The 27,716-nt window shown below is 40.2% G+C and overlaps 1 protein-coding gene across 7 annotated transcripts in view; it reads right to left on the bottom strand.

The window, feature by feature from the left end:
* Positions 1 to 27,716, bottom strand: part of VPS13D (vacuolar protein sorting 13 homolog D) — a 286,887-nt gene that overhangs the window by 114,498 nt on the left and 144,673 nt on the right. For all 7 annotated transcript variants that reach the window (XM_021669824.2, XM_021669823.2, XM_021669826.2 and 4 more), the window contains 8 exons: positions 25,153 to 25,276; positions 24,088 to 24,323; positions 19,948 to 20,056; positions 15,221 to 15,384; positions 14,150 to 14,258; positions 11,168 to 11,347; positions 10,886 to 10,999; positions 9,924 to 10,073 (listed from right to left, as the gene is read on the bottom strand). In XM_021669824.2, coding sequence (XP_021525499.2) covers positions 9,924 to 10,073; positions 10,886 to 10,999; positions 11,168 to 11,347; positions 14,150 to 14,258; positions 15,221 to 15,384; positions 19,948 to 20,056; positions 24,088 to 24,323; positions 25,153 to 25,276 — 1,186 coding nt within the window. The remainder of the gene's footprint in view (positions 1 to 9,923; positions 10,074 to 10,885; positions 11,000 to 11,167; positions 11,348 to 14,149; positions 14,259 to 15,220; positions 15,385 to 19,947; positions 20,057 to 24,087; positions 24,324 to 25,152; positions 25,277 to 27,716) is intronic.

Genomic DNA, 27,716 nt, shown 5'->3' with positions numbered 1-27,716 from the left:
TTAGAAGTTGTTAAGAATTGTTTTATGATTCAGAATGTGGGTAATTAGGTCTAGTTAGTTGATACCACTGTTCAAATCTAGTACATCTTGATGATTTTCAGCTTATTTGTTCTATCAATTATTCAGAAAGTGTTATCAAAAGCTTTAGCATATTTGTCAATTTATTCTTTCAGTTCTATCAGTTTTTGCTTCATGTATTTTGAAGCTCTGGTGATTACATAAAAAGTTCAGGCCAGGTGCGGTGGCTCATGCCTGTAATCCCAGCACTTTGGGAGGCCGAGGCAGGCAGATCACGAGGTCAGGAGATCAAGACTCATCCTGGCTAACACGGTGAAATCCTGTCTGTACTTAAAAAAAAAAAAAAAAAAGTTAGCCGGGCGAGGTGGCATATGCCTGTAGTCCCAGGTACTCGGGAGGCTGAGGCAGGAGAATCGCTTGAACCCAGGAGACAGAGACTGCAGGAAGCCGAGATCATGCCATTGTACCCCAGCCTGGGTGACAGAGTGAGACTCTATCTCAAAAAAAAAAAAAGTTCAGATTTGTCATGTCTTCTTAACTCTTTTATCTTTAGGAAATTACTTTCTTTCTCCCACATGTGATGGTGAATACTGAATATCAACTTGTTTGGATTAAAGGATACAAAGTATTGATCCTGGGTGTGCCTGTGAGGGTGTTGCCAAAAAAGATTAACATTTGGGTCAGTGGGCTGGGGAAGGCAGATCCACCCATATTCTGGTGGGCGCAATCTAGTCAGCTGCCAGCAGATATAAAGCAGGCAGAAAAATGTGAAAAGGAGAGACGGGCCTAGCCTCCCAGCCTACATTTCTCTCCCATGCTGGATGCTTCCTGCCCTTGAACACCAGACTCTAAGTTCTTCAGTTTTGGGTCTTAGACTGTTCTTGCTCCTCAGCTTGCAGACAGCCTATTGATACTTAATAAACTCTCTGTGTGTGTGTGTGTGTGTGTGTGTGTGTGTGTGTGTGTGTGTGTGTGTATATATATATATATATATATAGTCGGGGTTCTCTTAGAGGGACAGAACTAATAGGGACAGAACACATCCCTTATTAGTTCTGTCCCTCTAAGAGAACCCTGACTAATACAGATTTTGGTACCAGGAATGGTTCTAGAGAAACAGAATATTAAGGATGGAGTTCTTTTTTTTTGAGACGGAGTCTCGCTCTGTTGCCCAAGCTAGAGTACAATGGCGCAATCTAGGATCACCGCAACCTCTGCCTCCCGAGTTCAAGTGTTTCTCCTCTCAGTCTCCCGAGTAGCTGGGAATACAGGCAGGTGCCACCATGCCCAGGTTTTGCCATGTTGGTTAGGCTAGTCTCAAACTCCTGACCTCAAGTGATCCACTCACCTCGGCCTCCCAAACTGCTGTGATTACAGGTGTAAGCCACCGTGCCCGGCCAAGGATGGAGTTTTTTAGTTGGTTTTGAGGTTTCTAGAGTTGGATGCTTAATCTAATTAGACCCAAAAACGCTAGGACTCTACTTCTAATAGTATGGAGAACACTGATAGTCCTTGGCATGAACTGTTTGGATAGTTATGCAAAATAAATGCATTTGACACTCCTGATTTACCACTCATGAGAGGCAAGGAGTTTAGTGACTCTATATATTAATACCTTTGACCATATGAGGAAAACCAACGACCACAATGAAGCTGGTTGGTTGCGCCTAAGTTCAGTGGACAAGTGATGAAAGAAAATAATGAGCTCAGGGATTCTCTCTCCCGGCTTCAGAAGCAGATACTGAGCCTCAAATCTGCTAAGATTGCCCTGAGTGAGAGTATTATCTCCTGCAGAGAAAGAGCTGAAATTGTGAAAAAACAGACACAAACTCTTATCATGCGAATGGCTGATCTGCAATGAAAGATGCATGCACAGCCTCATCAGGTGTCTACTGTTAAAGTGAGGGCATTGATTGGAAAAGAATGGGACCCTGCAACTTGGAATCGGGATGTGTGAGAGGACCCTGATGAAGCTGGGGACACTGAGTTTGTAAACTCTGATGAAACTTTTTTTACCAGAAGGAACAGCTTCCCCATCCCCAATAGTGGCAACATCCCCTCCCTGACCCATGCTGTCATCAGCCTTTCCACCTTTGTCTGAGGAGATAAACCCTGCACTACCTGAGGCATCAGTGATGCCCTCCCTTGAGGCAGGTGCTAGGCAAAATAATGTTGATTCTCCTCAAGAGCCACCCCCAACATCCCTGTTTGCTTCTAGACCTATAACTAGACTAAAATCCTGGTGGGCCTCTAGAGGTGAGGTTGAAAGTGTGACCCAAGAGGAGGTGCACTACACTTGAAAAGAACTGTTTGAGTTCTCTAATTTATATAGACAGAAATCTGGAGAACAGGTATGGGAATGGATATTAAGGGTATGGGATAATGGTGGAAGGAACATAGAGTTGGATCAGGCTGAATTTATTGATCTGGGCCCACTAAGTAGGGACTCTGCTTTTAATGTTGCAGCTTGGGGAGGTTAAAAAAAAAGGTTCTAATAATTTATTTGCTTGGTTAGCTGAAATATGGATTAAAAGATGGCCCACTTTGAGTGAGCTGGAAATGTGTTTGATCTCCCTTGGTTTAACGTAGAGGAAGGGATCCAAAGGCTTAGGGAGACTGGGATAGTGGAGTGGATCAGTCACTTTAGACCTACTCATCCCAGCTGAGAGGGTCCAGAAGATATACCCTTGACCAATGCCCTTTGAAACAGATTTGTAAGAGCAGCATCTGCTTCTTTGAAGAACCCTGTAATTGCTCTTCTCCGTATGTCAGATCTAACAGTGGGAACCATAGTCACTCAACTACAAAATTCAAATACAATGGGAATAACTGGATCCCAGGGTGGCAGGGTCCAAGTGGCAGCACTCAATTGTCAAAGGCAAAGTGGGCATAGCTACCATAATGCACAGCAGAGGCAAAGTGGCAATCAGAATAGTCTGACTCGTGTAGAGCTCTGGCATTGGCTAATTAATCACGGTGTTCCTAGAAATGAAATTGATAGGAAGCCTGCTGCATTCCTACTTAATTTATACAAGCAGAACAATTCTAGGTTGAACAGACAAAAGACTAGTCTGAATTATAAACATAGAGAATCACGGCCTCTCAGTCAACTTCTAGACTTGAGTCAGTTTACAGACCCAGAACCCCTTGAATGAAGAGGGAGTTGAGTCACCTTGAGAAGAACCCTACTACGTTACTGACAATTTATGCAGTGAATCTTTTTCCCATTCTTCCTCAGGGAGACCTCCAGCCTTTTACCAGGGTTAACTGTGCACTGGAGAAAGGGAAAGGATCAGACATTTTGGGGACTACTGGACACTGGCTCTAAGCTGATACTGATTTCAGGGATCCGAAGACATCATTGTGGTCCTCCAGTTAAAGTAGGGGCTTATGGAGGTCAAGTGATTAATGGAGTTTTAGCTCAGATCTGACTTACAGGGGGTCCAGTGGGTCCCCAGACTTATCTTGGGGTCACATCCCCAGTGCCAGAATGCATAATTGGCATAGACACACTTAACAGCTGGCAGAACCCCTACATTGGCTCCTTGACTGGTAAGGTGAGGGCTATTATGGTAGAAAAGGCCAAATGGAAGTCATTAGAGGTGCCCCTACCTAGAAAAGTGAAAATCAAAAACAATATCACATCCCCGGAGGAACTGTGGAGATTAGTGGCACTATCAAGGACTTGAAAGATGCAAGGGTGGTGATTTCCACCACATCCCTGTTCAACTCTCCCATCTGGCCTATGCAGAAGACAGATGGATATTGGCGAATGACAGTGGATTATCGTAAGTGTAACCAAATGGTGACTACAATTGCAGCTGCTGTACCAGATGTGGTTTCATTGCTTGAGCAAATTAACACATTTCCTGGTACCTGGTATGCAGCCATTGACTTTGCAAATGCTTTTTTCTCCATTCCTGTCCACAAGGCCCACGAGAAGCAATGTGCCTTCAGCTGGCAAGGCCAGCAATATACCTTTACTGTCTTACCTCAGGGGTATATCAACTCCCTGGCTTTGTGTCATAATCTAATTTGGAGAGACCTTGATCACTTTTTGCTTCCAAAAGATATCACACTGGTCCATTACATTGATGACATTATGTGGATTGGACCCAAACACATTGGACTTATTGGTGAATCATCTGCGTGCCAGAGGATGGGAAAGAAATCCGTCTAAAATTCAGAAACTTCTACCTCAGTAAAACTTCTAGCGGTCCAGTGGTATGGGGCCTGTCGAGACACTTCTTCTAAGGTAAAGGATAAGTTGTTGCATTTGTCCCCTCCTACATCCCTCCTACAACCAAGAAAGAGGTACAATGCCTAGTGGGCCTATTTAGATTTTGGAGGCAACACATTCCTCATTTGGATATGTTACTCCGGCCCATTTATTGAGTGACCTGAAAGGCTGCCAGTTTCGAGTGGGGTCCAGAATAGGAGACTTTGCAACAGGTCCAAGCTGCTGTGCAAGATGCTCTGTCACCTGGGCCATATGACCCAGCAGGTACAATGGTGCTTGAGCTGTCAGTGGCAGATAGGGATGCTGTTTGGAGCCTTCGGCAGGCCCCCATAGATGAATCACAGCAGAGGCCTCTAGGATTTTGGAGGAAGGCCCTGCCATCTTCTGCAGGTAACTAATCTTTTAAGAGACAGTTCTTGGCCTGTTACTGGGCTTTGGTGGAAACTGAACCTTTGACTATGGGTCATCAAGTCACCATGTGACCTGAACTGCCTATCATGGACTGGGTGCTTTCTGACCCACCCATCTAGCCATAAAGTGGGTCATGCACAACAGCATTCCATCATCAAATGGAAGTGGTATATATGTGATCGGGCTTAAGCAGATCCTGAAGGCACAAGTAAGTTACATGAGGAAGTGGCTCAAATGCCTATGATCTCCAACTCCTGCCACCCTGCCTTCTGTCCCCCAGCCTGCACCGATGGCCTCAAGGGGAGTTCCCTATGATCAGTTGACAGAGGAAGAGAAGACTAGGGCCTGTTTCACAGATGGTTCTGCATGATATGCAGGCATCACCTGAAAGTGGACAGCTGCAGCACTACAGCCCCTTTCTAAGACATCCCTGAAGGACAGTGGTGAAGGGAAATCTTCCCAGTGGGCAAAACTTTGAGCAGTGCATGTGGTTGTGCACTATGCATGGAAGGAGAAATGGCCAGATGTGTGATTATATACTGATTCATGGGCTGTAGCCAATGGTTTGGCTGGATGGATGGTCAGGGACTTGGAAAAAGCATAACTGGAAAATTGGTGACAAAGAAATTTGGGGAAGAGGTATACGGATGGACCTCTCTGACTGGTCAAAAACTGTGAAGATATTTGTATCCCATGTGAGCGTTCACCAATGGGTTACCTCAGCAGAAGAGGATTTTAACAATCAAGTGGATAGGATGACCCGTTCTGTGGACACCACTCGGCCTCTTTCCTTAGTCACCCCTGTCATTGCCCACTGGGACCATGAACAAAGTGGCCATGGTAGCAGGGATGGAGGTTATGCATGGGCTTAGCAACATGGACTTCCACTCAAGGCTGACCTGTCTACAGCCACTGCTGAGTGCCCAATTTGCCAGCAGCAGAGACCAACACTGAGACCGTGATATGGCACCATTCCTCAGGGTGATCAGCCAGCTACCTGGTGGCAGGTTGATTATATTGGACCTCCTCCATCATGGAAAGGGCAGAGGTTTGTCCTCACTGGAATAGACATTTACTCCGGATATGGGTTTACCTATCCTGCACACAATGCTTCTGCTAAGACTACCATCCATGGACTCATGGAATGCCTTATCCACTGTCATGGTATTCCATACAGCATTGCCTCTGACCAAGACACTCACTTTATGGTTAAACAAGTGCAGCAGTGGGCTCATGCTCATGGAATTCACTGGTCTTACCATATTCCCTATCATCCTGAAGCAGCTGGATTGACAGAATGGTGGTACAGCCTTTTAAAGTCACAATTACAATGCCAAATAGGTGACAGAACTTTTCAGGGGCAAAGTTCTCCAGAAGGCTGTGTGTGCTCTCAATCAGCATCCAATATATGGTACTGTTTCTCCCATAGCCGGGATTCACAGGTCCAGGAATTAAGGGGTGGAAGTGGAAGTGGCATGACTCACCATCACCCCTAGTGATCCACTAGCAAAATTTTTGTTTCCTGTTCCTGCGACGTTACGTTCTGTGGCCTAGAGGTCTTAGTTCCAGAGGGAGGAATGCTGCCACCAGGAGACACAATGATTCCATTAAACTCTAAGTTAAACTGTGACCTGGACACTTTTGGGTTCTTCCTACCTTTAAGTCAACAGGCTAAGAAGGGAGTTACAGTGTTGGCTGGGGTGACTGACCTGGACTATCTAGGTGAAATCAGTCTACTACTCCACAATGAAGGTAAGGAAGAGTATGTGTGGAATACAGGAGACCCATTAGGGCGTCTCTTAGTATTATCATGCTCTGTGATTAAGGCAATGGGAAACTACAACAGCCCAATCCAGGCAGGACTACAAATGGTCCAGACTCTTTAGGAATGAACGCTTGGGTCACTTTACATGAAAAAACCCACAAAACACAACCTGCTGAGGTGCTTGCTGAAGGTAAAGGGAATATAGAATAGGTGGCAGAAGACAGTCATCAATACTAGCTATGACCACATGACCAGCTGCAGAAACAAAGACTGTAATTGTCATGAGTATTTCCTCCTTCTTTTGTTAAAAACATGTTTGTGCATGTATACACTTGTACTAAGAAAATATCTTCATTTTATTTCCTTTCTTCTTTATCATGTGACATAAGATTTATTGATTTCATATCAGCATTTAAGCATTGTTAACTTTATGTAATAGTATTTGGATTGAGGATTGGTGTGTTTCTGGTTGTATTATGTTAGGCGTAATTATGACCTTATTATTGTCTTTATTTGAAGATTATGATCTCAGCAGATGTGTATGGGTTCAAGTTGACAAGGGGTGGACTTGTGATGGTTAATACTGAGTGTCAACTTGATTGTATTGAAAGATACAAAGTATTGATCTTGGGTGTGTCTGTAAAGGTATTGCCAAAAAAGATTAACATTTGAGTCAGTGGGCTGGGGAAGGCAGATCCACCCTTAAACTGGTCGATGCAATCTAGTCAGCTGCCAGCAAATATAAAGCAGGCAGAAAAACATGAAAAGGAGAGACGGGCCTAGCCACCCACCTACATCTTTCTCCCATGCTGGATGCTTCCTGCCCTCCAACATTGGACTCTAAGTTTTTCAGTTTTGGGACTCAGACTGGCTCTCCTTGCTCCTCAGCTTACAGACAGCCTATTGTGCGAACTTGTGATCTTGTAAGTTAATACTAACAAACTCTCCTTTATATATATATATATCTCCTATTAGTTCTGTCCCTCTAAGAGAACCCCAACTAATACACCTGGTAATATTCTTTGCTTTGAAATCTACTCTATCTGATGTTAATCTAGCCATTCCCACTTCCTATGACAAGTGTCAACATGGTATATCTTTTTTCATCTTCTTTCCTTTTAACCTATTTGTGTCTTTATCCTTAATGTGTGTTTCTTGTAGGCAACATATAATTGTTTCTTGCTTTTTTATACAATCTGATAACCTCTTGCCTTTTGATTACGGTGTTTACATTTAAATTTAGTTAATTGATACCATTAGGTTTGACTCTCCCATCTTGCTGTTTATTTTCTATTAGTCCCATCTATTCTTTTCCCTGCTTTCTGGTTTTCTGCTTCTTTTGGATTATTTTTTATGATTTCAGTTTTTTTTTCTGAGACATACTCTCCATCTGACACCCAGGCTGGAGTGCAGTGGCACAATCTTGGCTCACTACTACTGCCATTTCCCAGTTTCAAGTGATTCTCCTGCCTCAGCTTCCCGAGTAACTGGGATTATAGGTGCATGCCATCACACTGGCTAATTTTGTATTTTTGGTAGAGATGGAGTTTCACCATGTTGGCCAGGCTGGTCCTAAACTCTTGACCTCAAGTGATCAACCCACCCTAGCTTCCCAAAGTGTTGGGATTGTAGGCATGAGCCACCTCACCTGGCCTGATTTCATTTTATCTCTTTTGTTGAATTATTAGTTATAACTCTTTGTTATTTTGGTGGTTGCTTTAAGAGTTTATGTTACTTATCTTTATAAGTCTACATTCAAGTGGTATCATACCACATCACATATAAGATTACAGTAACAGACTTCATTTCCCCCCTTCAGCCTTTATGCTATTGTTGATAAGAATCTCACTTACTTTAAATAAGAAGAAAATAATCTTATATATTTACCCAGGTAGTTATAATTTCCGGTATTCTTCATTACTTTGTGTAGAACCACACTTCAATCTGATACTATTTTTTTTCCTTCTGCCTGGTGATGTTCTTTTACATTTTTTTGTAGCATGGGTCTGCTGATACCTTTCAGTACTTTAAAGATGTTGCTCATTGTCTTCCCACTTCCATTGTTCCCAAAAAGGAATCTGTTGTCATTCTTATCTTTGTTCCTTTCCACATCTTTTTTTTTTCTTGTTCCTTTGCTTTAACACTGGTTTTGAGTAATTTGATTATGATGTACCTTGGTATAGTTTCCTTCACTGCTGTGTGCTATATTCCATCCAGTATAGTTTTGATCACATTTTAATCTCTACAAGCTTTAGGGGTTTTTTTTTCTCCCATATTGCTACTTAACCTCTTCAACATAGAGAATACAGTTAGATTAACAGTTTTAATGTCCTCCAGAAACTCTAACATCTGTGCCAGTTGTGGATCAGTTCTGATCAATTATTCCCCTCATTATATAGAAAGTTTTCCTACTCCTTTGCACACCTGGTAATTTTTGATAGGATGTCAGATATTGTGAATTTTACTTTGGTGGGTGCTACTGTTGTATTCCAATACATCTTCTTGAGCTTTATTCAATGATACAGTTAATTTACTTGGGAAGAGGTTGATTCTTTCGGATCTTCCTTTTATGATTTCTTAGGCAGGTCTAGGGCAGTGCTCAGTTTAGGGCTAATTAATCTTCAAGGCAAGACTTTCCAGAGACTCTTCCCAACGTCTCAAAAATTCTTAGTTTTTCCAGTCCAGCTGGTGGGCATAAGCACTACTCCTAGCCTTATGCGGGCAGCAGGCACTGTTCCCTCTGATCCTTTCAGATGAGTAGTTTCCTCACATACATCACTAATACTCTGCTAAATACTCAAGAGGAACCCTCTAAAGATCTTCAGAGTTTTTCTGTACAGCTTTCTATGCCCAAGTGTACTGTCCTGTGAACTATAGATGCCTTGGTCTCTCTAGACTCTCAGCTCTGTTATTTCAACTTCTCCACTGTACTAGGTACCTGCTCAGTCTCCCCTCTCTGGAAACTTTCTCAGGTTGGTAAGAAAGGGCAATTACAGGGCTCAGCTCTTTTGTTTCCCACCTCTCAGAGCACTGTCCTTCGTTGTCTGATGTCTAATGTCTGAATCCCGTTGTCTTTTTATTTATCTGGATTCTGGAGTTGTTTCAGGTGAGAAGGTAAATTTAGTTCCTGTTACTCCACCTTGACTGAAAGCAAAGTCCAGTTCTTTAGTTTGTTCTCTCTATGACAGACCTCTGTTCCTCCAAATGATGGTTAGATGACTTTCTGTTGTTTTTTATATTGCCAAGATGGTGAACTATGGGTCACCTTCCTCTACGCCACCTTGACTGAGTTACAGTGGAATTCTGCTGTATGTAGAAAAATTAATGAGACGAATGTAGGTAGAAACAACTATTTCATAGAAGGATTTTTTGAAGGCCACAAAATATTTCCTCCAAAACATTAAAGTTCTTCGAACATCAAACATTAGATCTGGTTGGGTGATCAGCATGAAAACAAGGTGATTAATAGCTTTGGAACTTCCCCCTTACCTGTACATCCTGTATGCTGAGTTCAAGCATGTGACTGGTTGCCAGCTGTGTGTAGTGCACATTGATTCCCGTAAGACTTGCAAAGACCAGTTCTTCTGGAACTTTATTAATTAAGGACAACCCTATTCCACCTTCTAACCTCACAAGCACCTGAAAGGAAAAGAAAATATGGTACCCTATTTAAAACATAGCTCATAGCAGTCAGGAGAGTATAAGAAAATAAAGCGCTTTACATCCCTCTACTCCCTACCTCTCAGCAGATGGAAACTACTTAGGGGAGTCCTATTATTTACCTGGATGGCTCAAATGCCATCATTTCACTGGAAGCCTTGCTTTCTAGGCATATCCTTTTCACCCCAACAACTCCAGGGTATGTGATGATACCTCTATCAGAGGACTGATGACATTCTGCATTTCATTATAGAAGTCTAATTATTTGGAAATCTTTCACCTTATTTGGGATGAAAGCTTATCATTTGTTGTCCACTACACTTCCATAATATCCAACACAGTGCTTTACACATAGGCATTTGATTTTTTCAAAAATTACTAACGAACATCAAATTAATATACTTTTTCATGTTCATCTCATCTTCCTTTTTAAACTTGTCACTCTCCAATCCAAAACAGAGAAAATAGAAGAGATGTCAGAGATGGCTAAAGCAAAAACCAAAAAATTGTTTATCTTAAAGCTTAATGAAATTCAAATAGTTTAGTTTCCTTTACTGTAATCATAGTGTAGCAATGCTTGTTACATTATGATTCCACATAAACTTTGTTGTCATTTACATAACACATTCACACATTCATGTTGTGATAAACGGTAAACACTGTCAAACATAACTCATATTTAGAATCATACAGGATAGAAAGAAAGAAAGCAGAAGGTCTAAATTACCACCAAGCAAAATTCTAAAAAAACTGATGATCAAAGAAATAAATTTACAATATTTAGACCTTACTTCCAATTCCTGTTCTGTATCTGGATTCTTTAATTTTTGCAGCTCTTGTTCAGTGACAGGAAGTTCATCTACTTCATATGAACGGTCACTTTTCCGTTGGCAGAAATCTGTAATCTGAAGTCAAATAAAACACCACATGAAGATGATTCACTCTTCCTTATTGAAACCCATTCTAATCCAGGACAACTGTGTAGGTCAACAGTCACTATATAACCAAGAATCCTATGGAAGGGAATGGTTTCCAAAGCACTGCTAAGGTAAACCCTTATGACAAATTATCACCTGGAGTGCTCTAGTTGGTCCATCTGGGATGACTCTGATGGATAACATTCCAGAACCAGGTCTCATTTTTTGATTAATAAATTGTTGTTCAGGTGGAACTGGCCCCAAAAGCTCCATGGAAGTGTCAGGACCCAGAACAACTTCAGCGCCATCAAACAAACCAGAAAGTCCTCCTTTGGCCTAAAAAACATTGGGGTAGAGACATGCAAGGAAAGATGGTGACTTTGACGATTTAACACATCATTTCAAACAAGTTCCTAAATTTACATTTTCCTCTGGAGGGTCATGATCAATGTGCAACAAAGCCTTTACTATTTGTTCAGCTTTGCAGATGATGAAAAACAGTAGAATTACTTGAGTAAGATGAAAAGTTATGCTCATAAATTTGAGTAATCATGAATAAGAGATAATTTCATGAATAGTCTATCAGTTTAATTCTGCCTTTTACTAATACTAACTTCTCATCATTAAAATAAACTTCTAAAAAAAGTAGACAAAACTAGCTGTTTCTTTGAGTATTCTCACTAGAGTTTGCTTAAAAATCTGAAATATTCTGAAAATAAAATAATTATTATAATCATTCAGCTTTCCAGTAAGAGGCAAATTCTAGAGTTGAAAACCTCCCCAAACAGGCCTATGGCTGGACAACCAACCCAAATACTCAAAAGATGGTGTTTCTTCTAGAATGGAATACAGTGTTGAGAATGTCACCTGGTACCCAGTTTATTCAGGCTGTTAAAAGAAGAACTTAAGGCTGGGCTCAGTGGCTCATGCCTGTAATCCCAGCACTTTGGGAGGCTGAGGCAGGCGGATCACCTGAGATCAGGAGTTCGAGACCAGCCTGGCCAACATGGTGAAACGCTGTCTCTACTAAAAATACAAAAATTAGCTGGGCATGGTGGCAGGTGCCTGTAATCCCGGCCACTAGGGAGGCTAAGGCAGGAGAATCACTTGAACCTGGGAGGCAGAGGTTGCAGTGAGCTGAGATCACGCCATTGCACTCTAGCCTGGGCAACAAGAGCAAGACTTCGCCTCAAAAAACAAAAAGAGAGAGAGAGAGAAAGAGGAAAAAGTCAGCCAAATTAAATTTAAATGAGTTTAATTGAGCAATGAATGATTCACAAATTTGCCCCCAGAATCACAGCAGATTCAGAGACTCCAAGGGACGCCTCATGGTCAGGACAAATTTATAGACAAAGAAAGGGAAGTGACGTACAGAAATTAGAAGTGAACAGCTGGATCGGTTACAAGTTGGCATTTGCCTTATTTGAACACAGTCTGAACACTTAGCCGTCTATAAGTGGTTGAAGTATGGCAGCTGTGACTGGCCAAGACTAGCTATTGTTACAGGCACATATTCCTAAGTTAGGATTTCAATCTTGCCTGCCTATTAAGCTAGGTTACAGTTCATCCACAGGGATTCAATTATAGAAGTACGGAGTTCTTCTCAGGCCCTATTAGTTTGCTTTAACAGGCGTTTGGAGGAAAATACCTTCTTCCTCTATATGTCCCAATCAAGTCTACAGGAAGATGGTTGTGGGAAAGCAAACACAGGCTAGAGAAGACAAAGGCAAAGAGCATCTAAATCCCCTCTGTTAACTTTCAGATACTGAGTAATGAAAAGCAAACTCTGAGCAGGATTTATAGTACAGGTTTCAACACAAAGAAAGCTCTTTATAGCTATTATAAGTTTAGAAAGAAAGAACATATACAACCTAGTAAGAGCAGTGTCAGAAAATGTTTTAATGTCTTCAATGATTTTATTCAGTATAGTAAGATTGAAACAAGCTTACTTCCCTAACCAAAACACATTCTGCTCTGCTCAATACTGTTATTATAGGGTCACTAACAAGCAGGGAAATGATGAAACAGATTCACAAAACAACAAACAGCAGAAAGAGATTTTAAGGAAGAAAGCTCCAAGAGCATTGGAATTACATGGGTTTTAGAAACAAACTAGAAGTGAAGTCAGGGTCAGACATGAGACCCACCAATTATAACAAGCCCTCTTTGCCTCTAGAAGTTTGAATTGTATTGCTAATTGAAAATCACAAATCCATTCCAGATGTGTGCTACATATAAGTAAGTAGTTTATCTTTGATGAAAAAAGCTCAGGGCAATAGAGATAAAGAAAATAAATCTCACCAAAAGCAGTCAGAGGCTCCTTCCACTTTTGCTAACCGCCCTGGAGAACAATCTAAGTCTGATAGTCTCATGTTTCCCTTTTGTGTAAACCCCAGGCTGGACAGAACTGCACACACAATGGCAAGTGCTATTCTCCTATATGCCCAAACCTCCCAGACACCTTCCTACTTCTCAGACCCCTGTTCTCATTCCCAGCCTAAAGCCAGAAAGGGCAGAAAATCCAAACCCTTGGTAATTCGCCAAACACATATTTGCCTAGAAAGTGCCTGGGAGTTTATCATGAGGTAGACTGGCTGAGAAGACGACAGAGGAAACTGTCCAACAGTCTTCATTCTGACATTTGCTACAACAATTAAATGCTTACTTAGGCAGAAATGAACAGAATCAAGAGCATGTAGATGCCTGATGACTGCTCACCATCTCATAGACGTCTTTACAGAAGACTTGCAGCTATGACATTAACTTCACAGGTCTAAATCTAATTCACCTCTAGTGCTGGACTTTTAGTTACACGTTCTTTCTTTTTAAAGTTACATAGGTAATATATATCACCAAAGAAAAAGTCCAGGTAAGCCATGAAAAAAATGCCTTATTATCCAGGGCAATCACTCTTAACACATGTACTGCATACCATCTCCAAGAACTTTTCCCATGTAAATATACACAAATGTACAACAAAACGTTCTTGACTTCCTTCTAACTAAAATGGAATAGAATAAGTGTTGCTCTGTAATTAGTTTTCCCATTGAACAATTTTATCATATATAATTCAGTAGACTTTGTTTCAAAGAAGTCTCAGCCACTCCTTGCTGCAACTGGGGATCAAAAACGACTGACCTGGACGACCAACCCATGTAACCCACACGTCAGTTTTCCTTCTCGGAAACTCCACGTCTGAGTTGTACTTCGCCTGCGATCAGGCTTTCTTAGCATCAGCGGTTCATATCTGGAAAATGGAAAGTACAATGAACCATGAACCCTCTGAATCAACTGTTTCATGCCCAAAAAGAACATGAGAATCATGGCTTTGCTGTTCTTCCTTCTAATACCCTCCACCTTTAAAACCGAATGGGTAGTTAGCTTGAATCCTAGGGCAGTTAGGTATCTCTCGATAAGAAAAGAGGAATAAAGCAACATGGAAAAAAATGAAGAGGGGACACAAAGTAAGACACGAAAGATTTCATCATACATGATAATACAGCTTCTCACATTCTCAAAATGGCAAGTTCTTATGCAGTAAGGAAGGAGTATCTGCTAAATATATGTAAAATCTTTCCAACAGTCTTTTTTCTGTTGTTTTTCTAAACTCTTTTCTGTATTAACTTGTAAGTCATCTAAAGTTTTTCTGGAAATAAGGCATTAACTAAAAACAAAAACACTGATTTTTATGGAGAAACTAAGGCACAGGAAAATAAAGTAACTTATTACAACTTAAAGAGTAGATTTGAATCCAGGGATTTACTCATAAAAACACATCTGATTATTCTCTTAATAATTGATTTCTGCTTTTGAAGGATTTAACAAAGTCATTAAAAAGATGTAAAAAAAGAAACCACTTCCTCAGAATAAGGGTGGACTGGAATTTGGGTGAAAGAAATATTCACTTTTCATATCATACCCATTTTATTGTTTGAAGCTTCTTAACATCTGCATGGGTATTGTCATCATAGCTTAAAAAAATTAAAGGGAAAGCCCAATACTCATATTTGGGAATATGACAGGTTTTTGTCATTGAAAAAAATATACATTTTTTTCTCCTTTTTTTTTTTTAACTACTAAGCCAGCTAAATTGAACTGCTATAACACATTTTTACTTCATTTATAGAACTCTTGGTTTTTGGTATAGATTTCCTCTGAGTCTGAATTTGAAAGCAATGAGCTTGAATCAAAAGTTACCTAGAAAATTACCTGTTGTCAGTCACTGCAGCGAGACCAGCAATATCTAAGATGGCAGACCCCTCAGTGGAGCGGGCGGCTGAGGGCTTATTGGGGTTGTGAGGAACTGAAGAGCCCTCATGGGCCAGCATTCCTGTTCCTGTCATTCTCCATAGCTGAGAACGCTTTCCTGGTTCCTGTTAAGTAGATACAAGCAAAGAGGGAAAGAGCCATTATGTGTGGCCACAGCTAGCTCCTCACTTCAAGAGCTTCCTCTAGGGCTAAATAGTTCTCATGCAGGAAGTTGACTTAGATATTTTCCACATTCTATAAATTAATTCAAACGTCCATGGACGTCTATCCCTAGTTGTTCTTAGGATGAAATATGCTAACCTCTTGAATCAAACAACCAAAAATTACAAATAATGTGCATTTTAACCAATGTATTCTTTTTATAACCTATTTTTTTTTCCATTTTAGAAACTAGGAACAAATGGCTGGGCAGTCTCCTACACTAGATATATTGCCATGATCACTGCCATTCCAGACGGCAACCCTCCAGTGCCCTTATCTTAAAGAAGAGTGCAATTACATAAAGAATAATATGATACTCTCAATATCTGACTTTCAAACAATCAGAATTTACCAGAGGTCTTCCTCCCCATCCCCAAAGTTTATAAGGAAAGTTTACTATATTGATAGTTTCCAATTTTCATGAGCTGATTATATCTAAATGTTAAGCTGGTTGCATTCAAAGGTTATGCTAATTGATTGCTAGCAATACTTTTTTTGAGACAGAGTTTCGCTCTTGTTGCCCATGCTGGAGTGCAATGGTGCCATCTCAGCTCACTGCAACCTCTGCCTCCCAGGTTCAAGCGATTCTCCTACATCAGCCTCTCAAGTAGCTGGGCTTACAGGCATGTGCCACCACACTTGGCTAATTTTTATATTTTTAGTAGAGGCAGGGTTTTGCCATGTTGGCCAGGCAGATCTTAAACTCCTGACCTCAGGTGATCCACCTGCCTCAGCCTCCCAAAGTGCTTTGATTACAGGTGTGAGCCACCATGCCCAGTCAGATTGCTAGTAATTCTAAATATATTTTCTCTTTAGAAATATTTTGTAAAAAGCAGTTGGGCTTCCAGGTCAATTATGAAAGTCTATATAATCCATTATATACTAGAAGTCATAATACTTACTGAGAACTTACTATGTGCTAGGCATTGGTCCATAACATTTACATAAAAGAACTCATTAAGGCCAGGCATGGTGGATCACATCTGTAATCCCAGAACTTTGGGAAGCCAAGGTGGGTGGATCACCTGGGGTCAGGAGTTTGAGAACAGCCTGGCCAACATGGTGAAACCCTATCTCTACTAAAAATACAAAAACAAGTCGGGCGTGGTGGTGCACATCTGTAATCCCAGCTACTCGAGAGGCTGAGGCAGAACTGCTTGAACCCAGAAGGCAGAGGTTGCAGTGAGCTGAGATTGCGCCATTGCACTCCAGCCTGGGTGACAAGAGTGAAACTCCATCTCAAACAAAACAAAGCAAAAAAAAAAAAAACCTCATTTAATGCTACAATCTAGTGACATATGCACTATTCCTATTCCTATTCACAGATGAGGAAGTTAAAGCTCATTGACATGAAGTAACTTCCCCACAGTGACATAACTAGTTAGATGGTGGGTCCAACATCTGAATCTCTGCAGCCTGATTCCAGAGTCAGCATGCTTAACTGCTCTGCTATGTTGTCTCTCTAGCACAATCTGTGTCGTTCCTTTTCAGTCACACCTATATTCCAGCTAGACCTGTCAAGATCACATACACCCCCACCAGGCAGGAACTCCTCCAGAGCAACAGACATATCAGGGTACCACAAAGTCATTTCCATGCTACCTGTGGCTGGATAGATAGCTTTTCATCACATTCTACAAGGTAAAAACTAACAAAGTAGCATGAACACTGGAGTCAAAATGCCAGGATTTGAGATCCAGCTGCACAATTTATGAGCTCAATGACCTTGGACAAGTTACTTAATCTCTTAGAGCCTCTATTTCCTGATCTGTCAAAGAGAGAAACTGCCTCATGGTTTTTGTGATAGTGTAATAAATGTAACATGCTTAGCACATGCCTGGCACCAGGTAGAGCCTCAATAAATGTTTGTTGTGTTACTATCATTACATCTCTTTACATAGTACTTTATGTACATTATCTTAGCTAATCCTTCCAGCAAACCTGGGAGGTCAGTAGAAAAATGAAACTCTGAGAGAAATGGGGGAAATATCGGATACTATATATCTTTAAGTGGCAAAGCCAGAACTCAAACCTAGAAAGGCATCATGCTGTTTCTGCTGGGTGCTACTGCCTCCTCTGTCTGCAAAAAGAGATGAAGCTGAGCTGCACTTTCCCATCTCTAATTTCCACATGCTTGCTTCTCTGTTCACAATAAGAGAATACATCTCTCTACAGCACCAGAAACAACTGGAAAAGCATCTAGGTTATCCTGTAGATGCTACAGATTGGGAATCAATACACAGATACCCAGGTGAGATCAAGTTTCCATACTGGGAATCCTCTACTGCCTGCCCATTTGTACAGGCTTATCATAATTTGGAAAATACCTAAATTTCCACTTGAAAATCTGAGATGCACCATTCTCCTTCCAGTTCCCTTCCTCACTTCCCTAATCATTCAGTCCTAAAATCTTTAGATGGGACTGTGGAAGGCAGAACTCCATGGGGCTTGTGTGTGTGTTGGGGATGGGGGCTGTGGTGCCCCAATGTGGACTTGTTAAAGCGCATGTGGAACAAAGAAGGCATTCACCTAAGTAATGGGGCAGCCCAGAGCAGGGACTGAAGTCAAGGTGGAGGTTTGGGAGGGGCCTAATGGGAGCATCAGAGAGGGAGGTGAGGTGGGTATTTCTGCAAAGGGCAGGGTGAGAAGGGGGCTGGGCTGCCCAGTACATGGAGATCAGAGCCCAAGGAAGGCAACCATGGTGTGAATACAGGACATGGGACAACTGCGGTGATGGAGGATGAGTTACATTCAGGGTAACTGATCCAATCAATAAATATATTCTCAGTATTGAACAAGGGAAGTACAAATATAGAAAGGGACAAAATTAGAAACAACTTTGTCATACTGGACTAGAATCAGAAATACTGGCGTGAACTGCTGGTTTTTGATATATAGAGAGATATAGAAATAAATATGTACAGTATACAAATATTTATACATATTTAAATATTTATACATAAAACACACATATGTGTATTTGTGCATACATAGATTAAAAACCCCTAGCTCTGTCTTCTGAGAGAGCCTGGGAACCACAACACCACAACCGCGACAAGTGCACCTGATTCATGAATCTCAGGTTTCTAAATTCCATTCTCTGATGGAAGGGATGAGGCCTCCATGGAGAAATGGCAAATTCCAGGAATGGTGCAGGGAAAATATAAGATGGGCCCAGGATAACTTGCTATGTCAGAAAGTAAGGAACTGAGGGTACATGCTGAAAGAACACAGAAGGTTAAGGGAGCTTCCACTGGCCAAAGATGAGAAAAACTGAGCATCAAAATAAATAATGGCTGGGTGTGGTGGCTCACGCCTATAATCCCAGAACTTTGGGAGGCCGAGGCGGGTGGATCACTAAGGTCAGGAGTTCGAGACCAGCCTGACCAACATGATGAAACCCTGTCTCTACTAAAAATATAAAAATTAGCCAGGCATGGTGGCAGGTGCCTGTAATTCCAGCTACTTGGGAGGCTGAGGCAGGAGAATCGCTTGAACCCAGGAAGCAGAGGTTTCAGTGAGCTGAGATTGCACCACTGCATTCCAGCCTGGATGACAGAGCAAGACTCCTTCTCAAAAATAAATAAATACTGACACAGTAACAGATAACACACTGAATAAAACAGCAGCCCATACTGACTCACACACACACACACACACACACACACACACACACACACACACGCATAAATAGAAAATATGATGACGAATAGGAAATTTATGTAGTCTCCAAGTACCACGCCACAGAATCTTGACTAATTACAAAAAGAAAAAGAGTAGCTTCACTTCGCAGTGGAAAAGGCTATCACACACCTTAATCAATTGCAGCAAGCTAACGTCACCAGTAAGGGGACAAATCAGCATCACAGCGCTACTTTGGTAAAATTCCTGTCAATTTTCCGGAAATTTGAGATTCCTTCCAAATAAAAAGTAATAAAACAAAAACCTAAAACATCAAACTTTCTACACTTGGTTTCCAACTGAAAAGGAGAGGTCTATTTCTTAATGGCAATTCATACACTTTTACCTAATTTTTAATGTCAACGTAACTCTTTATCTACTCTCCTATTTACTAGTTTTCATCCTTATCAAGTGAAATAACTGAAAATGTTCTATAAGTTATAAAATGTTATATAAAATGTTACAATTATTGCTACTTAATTTTAGAAATTTGTTCTTGTCTACTTAACAGTCACCCAGCCCTTAGTAATTCCACATATATTTATTATTCATGTTTTGCTGATCACATCTGGTGATCACATCCCCCTCCAGAAGTCGTCTTACTCCTGAGCTGGTACTCATCCACCCTAATGCTGACCTGGAAACCAAGAGGCCTGGGTTCCACACGACAGGCAAGTCCCTATGGCCTCATCATGAAACAAGGACTCTGACTGAACTGGGTGATCCTGAGTCCCGTCCAGTACTAAATGCCTCATATTCTAAACTCTGAATGTAAGGTCTCTTACCTTCTTCTTTAAAATGACTCTTTGTGTCTTGGGTGAGACATCCAAGACGAGCTCCGCACAGGTAATGGCCTTGTTGGAAGCCACAGGCCTGCCTGTTCCCTCCTGCAAGCTAGAATTTAAAATTTAAAAATATCTATATTATATATAGATATATATATATAGGTGTACATACATACTCACACAAGTATTCAAGTATTAATATGCAAATGTCCAAAACTTTTATTAAAGAAGAAAATGTTTTAAAGCATAGAAGAAAAAATCTGACACAAGAGCAGGAATATCAGGGTTGCATGTTTCTCGCTACACAGTTCTAAGATTCATCTCTCAGAAGACATATGCTGACATTTTTTCTTTTAATATTTTAGTGACATAAAATTCAAATGCAAAAGTATAACCATATACCTTTAGAGGCCCCCCCCAAAAAAAAGGTAAGAAGTTTGGTCAGGCACAGTGGCTCATGCCTCTAATCCCAGCACTTTGGGAGGCCAAGGCAGGTGGAACTCTTGAGGCCAGGAGTTCACAACCAGTCTGGCCAATGTAGTGAAATCCCATCTTTATTAAAAATGCAAAAATTAGCCAGTCATGGTGGCATGCCCCTGTAATCCCAGCTACTCAGGAGGTAGAGGTATGAGAATCGCTTGATCCCAGGAGGCAGAGGCTGTAGTGAGCCAAGACTGCGCCACTGCACTCCAGCCTAGGTGACAGAATGAGACTCTGTGTCACCCTGCAAGAAAAGCAAAAAACAAACAACAACCAAAAAAACCAAGCCAGACAATTCAAGGGACCAAAAATTAGCTTTACTCTGCCAAGCAGATGATCAGCATCACTGCATCCCCAAGTCTTGGCGAGAAATCAGAGGTCCCTTTAGGATGAAAAGAAAACAAAGGGGTCATAATCGACTCCCTCCAATTCAATCATGTTACGTTTCTCTGAGGTTAAAGAATCTTAAGCTTTATGGAATGCTGCAGTCTGGCTATACTTTGGGATGTTTGGACGTTTTTTATTTAGATTATTTTCCTCTTTCTATTAACCCCTTTTAGGAAGAAAGAAAAAGAAAAAAAGGTAATGGATTAATTCAGAGTTAAAAACTAAGTCTTCATGATACCAAAAGCACAAGTGATCTGTTTCCCCCAAAGCAGATGAATTATATGTGATCAATATGAGAAAACTGTGTGCTTGAAAGGACACAATCTAAAAGTAAAAAATCTCACAAAAATAATGGGAGAAAAAATTGCAAATCATAGATCTGATAAGAGACTGATAGATATGAAGAACTCTGACAATTCAACAATAAAAAGGCAAATCATTCCATTTTAAATATGCAAAGTATTTGAATACACTTTCTCCAAAGAATAAACACAAATGACTAACAAGCACATGAAAAGATGCATAACATCATTAGTTATTAAGGATGCAAATCAAACACCACAACAAGATACCACTTCACACCCAGTAGGATGGACATCATTTAAAACAAAACAAAACAAAACAAAACCAGGCATGGTACAGTGGCTACACCTGTAATCCTAGCACTTTGGGAGGCTGAGGCAGTTGGATCACTTGGGTCCAGAGGCTTGAGACCAGCCTGGGCAAAACAGTGAGACCCTGTCTCTACAAAAAAAAAAAAAAAAATTTTTTTTTAAATTAGCCGGGCATGGTAGTGCATACCTGTGGTCCCAGCTATGACAGACACTGAGGCAGGAGGACCGTTTGATCCCAGGAGGTTGAGGATGCAGTGGGCCAAGATTGTGCCACTGCACTCTAGCCGGGGTAAAAGAGTGAAACTTTGTCTCAAAAATAAAAAATAAAACAAAAACCAACACATGTTGGTGAAGATGTGGAGAAACTGGAACCTCTGTACATTGTTGGTAGGAATGTACGATGCTTTAGCCACTGCGGAAAACAGTATGGCAGTTCCTCAAAAAGTTAAACATAGAATTATAATAGAACCCAGCAATTTCACTCTTCTGTATAAAGCAAAAGAATTGAAAACAAGTACTCAAACACATGTTCATAGCAACACTGTTCACAACAGCCAAAATGTAGAAACAACCAAATGTCCATCAACCAATAACTGGATAAACAAAATGCAATATATACATAAAATAGCATAGTATTCAGCCACAAAAAGTACTGAGTACTTTTCAGAAAAAGAACGAAGCACTGGCACATGCTACAATGTGTACAAATCTCAGAAATGTTATGCTAAGTGAGAGTCCAGACAGAAAAGGTCACTCCTATGATTCCATTTCTATGAACGCTCAGAATAGGTCAACCCATAGAGACTGAAAGCAAATGGGTGGCTACCTGAGGCTGGAGACAGGGAGGAATGGGGAATGACTGCTCAGTAGGTTTTGGTTTCTTTTTGGGGAGATAAAAATGTTCTGGAACTAGGCAGAGGTGGTGGTGGCACAACATTATGAATGTACCAAATGCCACTCAACTGTTGACTTCAAAATAGTTACTGTTATGTGAGTTTCACCTCAAAAACAAAATTAAAAAAACTATTCTTCCTCATCATTTATTCCTTCCAAGAATGCAAAGAATTAGTATCTAATATTTGCCAAAAGATGGCTCAACCTCTTAGCACAGCAAGATTATTCTAATTCTGCTGTTAGATTCTGCACACCAAGATTCCAGGAGCTTCTCTTTATATCTGTTCCATATCGGTTCAACCCATTAAGCCCATAATCCTCCACTAGGATTCTTCAGTTAAAAAGCTTAGTAACTACTGGAATTTATACAACATAAGGAGAAAAACATGACTAACAACCAGATTTAGATTTGGTTTTTCAGGCATTAAACCTTAAGCATGTCCCACTGTTAAGTGTCATAATCTTTAAAAACAAATTAACAGCAAACAACATATTGACTCAATTATAACAAGATAAACATCCTAGCACCATCATTACCAAAGGGAAGGTCAACAGACAAAGAAGGAATGGTTATCTCTGCAACTTCAATTAATACTAGTGAAATCTGGACTCTAAGCAGATGAGAGAGATAATACAAAAACCCAGAGATTATTTTCTGGGCCCCAGGCATGTATATAAATCTTACTCATATGCAAAAATGTTCCAAACATTTTGGAAAGGAATGTGACTTTAAATGCTCTGTTCATCAGGTGATTTATATTTGTAATGTTAAAGATTAAGTTATTTTCCATTTCTTCACAGATACACTTTAAAATTGGCCCTGTAACTTCAGGACAGAAACAATAAGCTGTATTTACATGTTGGTAGAATGACTAGTTTTTGACAGCCTAGTGTTTTAAATCTCTGTGTGGCAAACTAACAGGAAAATTAAAATGAGCTTGATACTCTTCACCTGACTTTTCTAAATACAACTAGTCAAACAACAGTGAAGATTATAATTTTAAGGCAATGGAATTTGTGTGAAATTAAGCTACTATATTTGGCTTTAGGTGAATATTAAGACAGACCCTTAGGTGTCTGCTTAATCAGTATTCTCAACGGGGTGGGGGAGGAGAGTGAGAATGATGACTTGAATAATTATGACAAAGATTAGTATCAAAAGAGGAAAGAGACAAAGCACACTAATAACTAGTAAAAAGAAAATTTAAATACTAGAATGAATTCTTGGGAGAGATCTTTAACAAGAGAAGAGGTTTGACTCTTTGGATAAATTTTAATCTAGCCAAAAGACAAGAGTTTAAATTACATGACCTCTTAAGACAGACACTGAGCCTAGGATTTGGTAAAGAATGAAAGAATCTGCCGGGTGCAGTGGCTCACGCCTGTAATCCCAGCACTTTGGGAGGCCAAGGCAGGCGGATCAGGAGGTCAGAAGATCCAGACTATCCTGGCCAACATAGTGAAACTCTGTCTCTACTGAAAATACAAAAAATTAGCTGGGCATAGTGGCACACGCCTGCAGTTCCAAGTACTCAGGAGGCTGAGGCAGGAGAATAGCTTGAGGCCAGGAGGTGGAAGTTGCAGTGAGCTGAGATGGCACCACTTCCCTCCAGCCTGGCGATAGAGCAAGACTCCATTGCAAAAAAAAAAAAAAAAAAAAAATCTCCTTTGTACTTTGGTCTCCTGAGAAACTGTTTAACATTTAAAACATGTTAATAATTAGAACCTTCTGCTTTATAAGAACAGTAATTTAATCCAGAATTACCCAGAGAATGTATATGTAGCAGCAATATAAATGAAATTTTCATAATAAAGCTGCCAATTATCCTGGAAATCATTCATGTTGCAGTTGATCTCGGAGGACCCTGCCCCTTTAACAGTCAGAGTGATAAAAGGTGGCAAGGTGGGTTCGTCCCAGGCATAATCCAATGAAGTCATGGGCTTCACTTCAGTCCGGAGCCTGGGTTCAGCTACGCCATGCTGAGTAAAGACAACCGGGACCTAGAGTGATGGCAGGGAGGACAAAGAGGACTTTCATTCAGAGTAGGATTACTGAAAAGTGAGTCAGTGCTTCCTAGATTTGAGTTCCAGATCCAGGGAATAAACCCCAGTGAGGTTCATCATTTCACCTCTTCAAATGTTTCTAATCATCTCACACATTCAAAAAAACTCACTATTTAAAAGACATGTGCTACACACACACACACACACACACACACACACACACACGCACAATTGAATGAAGGGCTTTAAAAGCTTTGCCAAGTCAAATATATAGGGGGAGCAATTCTATCCTTTCAATGGCATCTTTCTAGCCCAAACCCCCTATGATATATTTTGAATATAGAAAAAAATAAGAATTTGGAATGTGGCTACAGATCACCACATTTAAGACCTATTATTATTTGAAGCCATAATTAAAATAGAATCTAATGATTTCCATAATGACGTTCCTGAAAAATTCATTAAAATGGCCACTATAACTAAGCAACAGTAGAGTTGCCCATTCCCATTCCACTGGACAATCCAATGTCTTTCTCTGTTTGTATGTGATGTCTACAGAAAGGACAGTGTCAATCAGACACTCTAGTTAAAATAAATAAATCTGGGGGCTAAAAGATTACTTCTGTATGGACCAGGCTGCCGAGCAATCAAAATAACCAGCAGAAAACACCTCTTAAGGCTAAGGATTTCTAAGATTGCCCAGATATAAAGAACCTATCCATATAGCTTCCTTCAAATGCAAGTTTAAAATAAATTGTACCACTGTGTTAAGGGCAGTACACACTCCCACACATGAAACAAACTGGCTCTGAACTCTACTTGATACCTTAGAAAAGTTGTCAATTCGGAAAGGAGGCGGTAACTGATCTGTGTCACTAAATGAGATTCTATACGTAGCTCCTCGGAGAGTAATTTCCACTCGTAGGAAGAAGCATTTTCCCAAGGTATCCCTGCAGGACAAGGAAACAAAAGAGGCTGCATAAAATACAGGAGAGCATCTGCAATCCACTTACTTCTCATATTTCTGACAATCATGACACTGTTTGGGCCTCAGTCAATACCACTGAACTTACAACCCACTGTGTGTTCTTTGATCACCTTAAAAAAGTAGAAACTGGCAATATGATTACAAAATGGTGATTTTCTAATTCTCCTATTTCTTCAACATTTATACACTGATATTCTGCTGCAAAGAAGAAAATGGATGTCTGTAACGTATGTGTATGTATGTCTGTGTGTGTGTATACATTTAGATATAGATAAATCGCTGAAGGAAATGTAAAGCTTATCTTTACAGAAAAATATCAGTGAATAAATGCAGAAGAAATTAGAGAATTAAAAATCAGCATTTTTGGTTGGGCATGATGGCTCACACCTGTAATCCCAGCACTTTGGGAGGCCAAGATGGGAGGATCACTTTAGCCCAGGAGTTCCAGATCAGCCTGGGCAACACAGTGAGACCTTATCTCAATTAAAAATAAAAATAAATAAGTAATTTAAAAAAAATCTGCATTGCAACCACCCATGTAATAAGTGATTCAAGAACCATTAAACCACCAAAAGGTTTTTGGGAAACAGAATATTCACTTAGTCTTATTCCCTCAGTGGATTATTCTTATTTACAAAGAACAGAGGAAACTTCGCAAAAAAGAGGCCTGCTGGACACCACCTTAACCAGGTGATGAACAACTTACCACCACCAATAATGAGACCAACAGACATCAAGGCATCCTGATGTGATACCGTGGGAAACACACAGCATCGCATAGGTAGTACAGCTATCAAAAATAACTGACCCAAATCTGCAGACAGGAAATCACTGCCCAAATGCAGAAAATAGGACATTCTATAAGAAACTAACTTGCAGTTTTCAAAAATGTCAATGTCACTAAAGACAAAATAGGCAAAGTGGGACTACTCTAGATTAAAGGAGACAAGAGAATACATGAGCCAAGTAAAATAAATGATCCTTCACTGGATCCTAGATCAATGGGAAGGGAGTTGCTATGAAGGACATATTAGTCATTGATTTGGTCTATGAAAACCATTTATTAGAAAACATATCAAGGTTAAATTTCTTCAGTACGTGATAATAGTATTATATTTAATTAGAAAAATGTCCTGATTTTTAGGTGTAAGTGAAGTTTTTATGGCTTAAGTATCATGACGACTTTACTTTCAAATAGTTCAGAAAGGAAAATGTGTATTTATGTATGTGTGGAGTGAAAATGTAGCAACATGTTGAAGACTGGTAAATCTAGGTAAACGATATAGGGATATTCATTTACTACTCTTATAACTTTCCTATAGTTTAAATTGTTTCCAAATGAAAAGTTGAGGGAAGTAAATGAAATGGATGGCACAGGTCTGTTCTCAGTAGTTTAGGACTGCACATTAAAATCATTTTAAAAGGATTAACAAAAATTACCCAAATCATCGTCCCCCTCTATTTTTTTTTTTTTTTAATAACCATGAATTCTTTTTCATTCAATTCAAAACTGGCTTCCAATTCTCACACAACAGATAGGGGCTGCCTCTATCCAGGGAATATATAAAACAATTGTGATTTTAACTACAGAATCCCTTTTCCCTCCCCACTTCTTCGCCCAAATAAAATCTTGCAGGGAACACATTATGCTACTGACGAAAGTGCTGGCTGAGGTAGGGATAAGAGTGCTAGAGCCCTACCTGGTAGGCTCCCTTGGGCACTAGAGTGATGTCCTTAAAATCAAACAGCTCCTAAAAAAAACAGCATGAAAACCACTATATCCAGATGCAACTCACACTAATAAAGGTCAGGGCAAAGTATAATCAAGAAGGGCTCACCACTCAATCAGATAATATATTTAAAAGTCAAATACAAATACTATTTTGGGGCCAGGTGTGGTGGCTCACACCTGTAATCCCAGCACTATGGGAGGCCAGGGCAGGAGGCCACAAGTTCCAGACCAGCCTGGGCAACATAGTGAGACCTTGTCTCTACAATTTTTTTTGTTTTCAAATAGCCAGGCATGGTGGTGAACGCCTGTACTCCTACAGGAGGCAGGAGGGTCACTTGAGCCTAGGTGTTCAAAGTGACAGTAAACTATGATTGCACCACTGCACTCAAGCCTGGGCAATAGAGCAAGACTCTATTTCCAACAAAAACAAAAATAAAAACATTATTTTGAAGAATTATTTTGGATCATCTACTGTTAAATTATCATATTTCTGTTCTTTTGTAATAGTGTTCTCAACAGAGAGCTGACCATAAAGTATAAAAGATTAAAATTTGCTTCTAAACATGTTCAAATATAACTGATTTAAGATTCTTTAACTTCAAAAGCATTTAATGAAATAAATTTTTTTTTTTTGAGACTTTTTCTCATTCCGTTGCCCAGGCTAGAGTGC

The sequence above is a fragment of the Aotus nancymaae genome, unplaced genomic scaffold (assembly GCF_030222135.1).
Source record: "Aotus nancymaae isolate 86718 unplaced genomic scaffold, 86718_ANA_hifiasm-v0.15.2.pri h1tg000053l, whole genome shotgun sequence".
Lineage (NCBI taxonomy): Eukaryota > Metazoa > Chordata > Mammalia > Primates > Aotidae > Aotus > Aotus nancymaae.
Note: the sequence above shows the minus strand (reverse complement) of the source record. Positions and strands in the feature narration are given on the sequence as shown.